General features: G+C 37.5%; 1 protein-coding gene across 2 annotated transcripts; it reads right to left on the bottom strand.

Moving 5' to 3' along the window:
- Positions 1-941: 941 nt before the first annotated feature.
- On the bottom strand, positions 942-5641 carry LOC129573884 (trehalase-like). Of its 2 annotated transcripts, XM_055455023.1 has the most exons (10): positions 5283-5641; positions 5092-5203; positions 3390-3573; positions 3122-3289; positions 2834-3032; positions 2537-2764; positions 2166-2452; positions 1750-2092; positions 1382-1437; positions 942-1210 (listed from the first exon to the last, which is right to left on the bottom strand). In XM_055455023.1, exons 2-10 carry the CDS (start codon positions 5190-5192, stop codon positions 1079-1081), a joined length of 1698 nt encoding a protein of 565 aa, XP_055310998.1. In that variant the 5' UTR covers positions 5193-5203; positions 5283-5641; the 3' UTR covers positions 942-1078. The 2 variants fall into 2 exon arrangements, with proteins under 2 accessions (XP_055310998.1, XP_055310997.1); XM_055455022.1 differs by having other exon boundaries at positions 5092-5641.

Genomic DNA, 5641 nt, shown 5'->3' with positions numbered 1-5641 from the left:
TGGGTTTTTCACAACAGATGTTTGTTACATATTGACTCAAGTATTTGTTAAATTAGACATTCAGCTCCCTTACATCGTGTCTCAAATTATGCACCAATTTTCATTAGACACTTTCGAACATTTTGCTACGTAAAAATCAACTCAGTTTTCTCTGTGCACCAACCGGAAAAAAAAACGAACAATATGACGTTGTGCGAACGATGCTCTGGGGAAAAATCGTTGTAGTTGTTGACCTTCAATTGTTGTTCTTGGTATCATTTTTGTTATATTCTTGATGCGAGTCGTGCAAAATGTGATAAAATGCGCACATGATAATAATTGAATCAAATTCAGGCATTTTCATGTGTTGACTAAAGAAATTCGGTGAACATCAACAAGAAAGGAACCGAAAGAAAAACGCGCTTGTCAATGAACAACACAAGAAAGCATCGCACTTGCAGTGATTCGAACAACAATACACGACTGGAGTAGACAGTGCACACAATAGGAGCGTAAGACAAGCGTGAAAACGACCAATATTGACTGAGTCGTTGGTTTTATGTACGTACAAACAAAGAACAAACGAACGACGAACACATATTTTGTGTTGTTGTCGCTGCTCTTCTGGTGTACATACGAAAATTGAAATTTTATTGGTGCCATTCATTTGGATCATCTTGTTTCTTTCGCTTCGCTTCGAGTCAATGTGCTGACGCTTTATGTTGCTATTTAAAGCAATGTTACTGTCTGGCCGTATGCACCGTTTCTTTTTTTTCATCACTGTAAATGCACACGAGCACATACACCGACACAGCGCTGTATGGATGCACAATTGTTTTCACGAATGATTAGCTTCACAACTTTATCATGCATAAGGGAATTTTTGATGCATAAATATTCAAAACTAAATTCGATTCGATTTGTTAAAATCAACATAAAGAAAGAATGGATACATTTGATTGTTGATTTAAAACGAATTGCATCAATTTTATTGTCACATTATCGCATATGTACAATGCAATACAAAACAACTCAATCCACATCACAACGCCAATGTAACACATCAAATGTAACGATTCGATGCGTTTAAGTAGCAAATTCAATTAAATGTCGTTAAGTTATCGCCATATTTTGCCAGATATTCGATAATGACGCCGTTCGTCCAGCCAAAGCCAATTTGTACATCATATTCGCCGCCATTGCCGTGACCACCCAGTGTTTCAGCCGAATACTGAAAAATAGAAAGCCCATCTTATTTCTACCAAATCACTAGTAAGAATCAAAAGCAAGAGATCTGTGTCACAAATATCGATTATTCCGTCATCGATTTGCTGAGTGACCTTCAATAGTTCGGCCATCTATGTGTCAAAAATCAAGCAATAAAATAAACCGACGAAATTACCTTTTCAAACATAGCTTTTGTCTCCTTATATGCAATATAATTCGAAAGTGTCCAGCCTGGAAAGAATATGTACAAGAATTGAACCCGTGAGCATAAAAACGACTTATTAAACAATCGCCGAACAAAACGATACAAGAAAAAACTACCAAACAAAACACACGTTAAAAAAGTAACACAGCAGGACGGTACCGTTCAAAACGAAACTCCGCTGTGCTACACATTACCGCTGTGGTATGTTTTGTTCGGTAGTTTTTTCTTGTATCTTTTTGTTCGGCGATTGTTTAATAAGTCGTTTTTATGCTCACGGGTTCAATTGGTGTCACATTGGAATGAAAATTGAAGAAGAAAAAAACAACAAAATTATTTACGGTTGGTCCATTTGTTTGCGAGATCCGTGGCATTTCTATCATCAAGATTGCGTAGGCCTTCACCCAACCAATGTTGCAATGGTGCCCAAGCATTCGGATAATCCCATTGTTCGCCCGTTTGCATTAGTGTTGTTGGTACACCGCCGGGAAAAGCATCCAAAGAATTTGAATCGATGTAAGCGAGCACTTTGCGTGCAATAGCTGATTTATTGGCTATATCGTAGCAGCCGTGCATTAGCGGTGACAGATTTGTACTGCTGTAGTATGACCGATGTTTTTGATTGAGTAAATCATAATCGTACCATGCACCATCCTCCTCATTCCATAGCACCGCTTCTACAGCCTATGAGACAGACAAATTGTTTCGTGCGATTAGAACATCATCATTTTACCATTTCAACGGGCGTTCAACTCACTTCGAGCATCTTTTGCGATTTGTACTCGTATTTGGCAGCGATTTTGTCATTTCCCAATTTGCTGTGATAATCGGCAAGAATTTTGGCATTGAAATAAATCATTGAGTTCAATTCGACGGGTACAATGGATCGAGCATTGTTGTCGCGCAACTGACCCTCATTCGTTCCATTTTTGATGAACCAACGAGCAGTGAAGTCGAATCCACTCTCCGCCGCCGCATTCATATTCGAATAAAACTGCATTTTCTCATCTTCAGTTGTGAATGAACGACGCGCCAAATCATAATCTTAATCAAAAATAAACACAAACAAACACCTCAAAACAAATGTTTTTCTCTTATGAAAACCGTTAGACATACACGCTACTGTACCTTCATAGTATGATTCCGGTCGTGGGCCGTTCAGAGCTTTGGGTCCATAGGCATACAATTCATATCCGTGTACATTGTGTGCGCGATTGTTTGTGAAAAAGTCGAATTCAGCCTCGAGTCGTGGCAACGCTTCGGTTATGAACTCAACATCATTTGTAAAATCAACATACGATTTTACCATGCTTGCCAACATTGGCGGTTGTGAGCGTATCAAATAATAGATTCGACCTATGAAAAAAAAAATTAAATTTAAATAATATTATAATCATCGATTACATTTAATTGTTAGTTTCCGACCTCCGTTCGGGATGAATCCATAACGATCGATTACCGAAAAGAAATTCCGTAACATTCCTTTGACAGTATCATACATTTCCGAATGGAGCAAACCACGAACTATCCAATATGAATCCCAGTAGTAGAATTCAAGGAAACGACCGCCAGGCACAATCACACCGTTTTTTACATAAATTATTGAGTATAGATCTGGATTATTCTGCATACGACGAAACGACAGCGGAAAATGCGGAAAATTCATACAAATTGAAATTGATCCGTTCAATTCACTATTATATTCACACTTACAGCAACATCGTCTTTCATCTTTCGTCCCAAAATCTTCCACAGTTTATTCAATTCATTAGCAAAATCACGAAAATTTGCATCTTTAATTTTGCTCATATACTTTGGTGATTCTTTCCAATCGTCAGGTACCCAATCGACGAATTCAGTGCCTCGCTTCTCGAAGTTTGTCTGCATTTCAATATTCATTTTTTCCCACAAAATAATGTCAGTTTTTTTTCTACTTTTGGTTTATTCAAATGAATATTGAAATTCTAATGCCTCTACTCACACTAACAAATTGAATAATATCATCTCTAGTTGGTCTATCGCCATGCTGTGCCATAAACTCATGGAACAATTGTACAGTTTCTTTGGGTGTTTTCTTCAGTTTCATATCGACGAACGTTTTCGAATCGTTGAATATTTTAGCCATTTGAATTGTGTGCAAAACCTCACCACTGCAATAGATTTCGCTGCAATATGGAGGCGAAGGGAGAGAAAATATATCGTTAACTTGATTAGAACGGATCACCCAAATGACCAGAGTAAATCAAACCGACGATGATAGCCAGTTGAGATCTTATGCTATTCGGAGAATATCCGCAGAATGATTTCGTCCTCGACGCTTTAACCCATTTTGGCCCCGCGTTGCGCAAACGCAACGCTTCAGATTTACCACCCACCTGGAGCCATTCAGACACGAAATTTTCGAAGATTCCCAAAAGAGAAAATGTAGTTTATCTCAAAATCTAATCGACCTTTTTTTGCTTTTTGGCTAATTTTAACATCTAGGGTGTCGATTAGAGGTCGCCAGGCCCATCTGTTTGAAAATTCGGAAAATCGGCAAAAAGCGAAAAAAAACAAGAAAATTGGATTTTTTTTCAAAGTAAGAGGTTGAAACCAGTTTTTCATATCTGTGCCAAAACTAGCTTTTGTGCCAATATTCAGGTCATTCTAGCAGAAAAATCGCGAGCCAAAATGGGTTAAAACATAAAACCTTTGTATTTTCTTCAGTCTAGTATTTCTCATTTGATTTATGAGTCGATATGTATGCGCTGTTTGAATTGCGTATATTGGCGTGAGAAAAAAAACATGTTTATTCGCATTTGATGGCCAATTCTTTCTTATCCATAGGATTTTCCCTGAATTATGATTTTCAAATATTCATTTTGATGCATTTGTCACGATGAAAGTATTTAAGTGTACTCACTTCGAGAGAATGAAAACAGCGAAGGCTTGCTACGCTCGTTTGCTCGCTAGGTCATATCTGACGCATATGCAGTTGTCGTGTGTGACATTGATATAAACACTCGTATGCTACGGTACATACGGGTTGATATATACGATATCAATATATATGTAATGGAATTACATTTTTATTGCACTTAATCCCCTACCGGAAATGAGCATCAAAACTGATGGAATTTTTATTTGGACTTTTTTTCCAGTAAAAATTCTTTCATCTGTTTGACCTTATTTTATTGGTTTCACATCAGTTTCTTCGTAAAACTTTCAGTTTCCTTTGAAAGCAACCAATGTCAAAGACAAATATCAATTAAATGCACAATTTCTGTTGTACGTGACTTTAAGTTGATAAGCATTAGGAAATGCATCTTGTGATCCAAACGTGGAATGCTTTGTATACTGATACATGTATTTGCTTGGAACTCGGTTGACCGAAGCGCCATCTAAAGAACCGATGGCGAATTCGTTATGTCTGTATATTATACTTCAGTGTGACGTTTGACAGAACGGAGAGTGTACTTGATTGTATTGTCATTAGCCTTAGATTATCTAGGTGGTGTTTGCGCTCAATATCAGTTGTCAAAGTCAAAAAGAATAGGACCGTTGTTGTGATCGATGTGAAGGCAAAACTTTTACTTCAGTCATGCCAGAGCAATAAATGTGAATCAAAAGACAAATTATAACAAGGAGTAAAGGAGATTATTTAATACGTTTGAATGGTAACAATGATTTTAGTTTGTGATTACCTTGTACATAGCGGTTGCTTGGGATTTATCACGAATGTGTGCACTGTTGCCAGAACTGTTGCTGCAATGAGTAAATTATGTCCAATCGTCATCATCTTCATTTATCACAGACCTAAAACAGCCCACATAAAATATCGGTTGAACACTGAATATGTTTTGTTTCGTTCGACTTGGTTGAACTGGGTAATTGCCTTGGATATATTCTCAGCTCGAATTGGTAATTGAAAACACGTAAGCACTAATAAATTCGATGTCAAACCGATAGAGAATCGGATAGCATCGAATTGAAATGCACAATGGAAAAATTTGTCAAATGCACCGGTCGGAACCGAATGTGGTGCTGTTCAAACAAAACCACAAGAGGAAACACTACTGTCTCAGAACAAAGTATCGCATAAAATAAATACCAGCGCAATGGGATTCAACGAGTAGAAAATGGTATTCAGTTTAGTATCAATGGCACTTATCGTGTGTGTGCCTGTGTTGTATATGCACACTCTCTCAAACGCTCTGTTCCGGTTCTTTATTTGTTTAACTGATAAACAGAATA

Source organism: Sitodiplosis mosellana, unplaced genomic scaffold (genome assembly GCF_009176505.1).
Source record: "Sitodiplosis mosellana isolate CC-2019 unplaced genomic scaffold, AAFC_SMos_1.0 Smas_scaffold_6150, whole genome shotgun sequence".
In the NCBI taxonomy this organism is placed as follows: Eukaryota; Metazoa; Arthropoda; class Insecta; order Diptera; family Cecidomyiidae; genus Sitodiplosis; species Sitodiplosis mosellana.
The sequence above is the reverse complement of the archived record's forward strand: the minus strand, read 5'-3'. Positions and strand labels throughout refer to the sequence as shown.

Bases quoted from the DNA above. Each gene is read 5' to 3' on its own strand.
- LOC129573884 (XM_055455022.1), bottom strand. From the start codon at position 5,192: ATGAAGATGATGACGATTGGACATAATTTACTCATTGCAGCAACAGTT. The intron at 2,453-2,536 runs GTACAGTAGCGT...TTTTTGATTAAG, and splicing joins ACCGGAATCATACTATGAAG to ATTATGATTTGGCGCGTCGT. The intron at 1,211-1,381 runs GTAATTTCGTCG...TCTATTTTTCAG, and splicing joins CAAAAGCTATGTTTGAAAAG to TATTCGGCTGAAACACTGGG.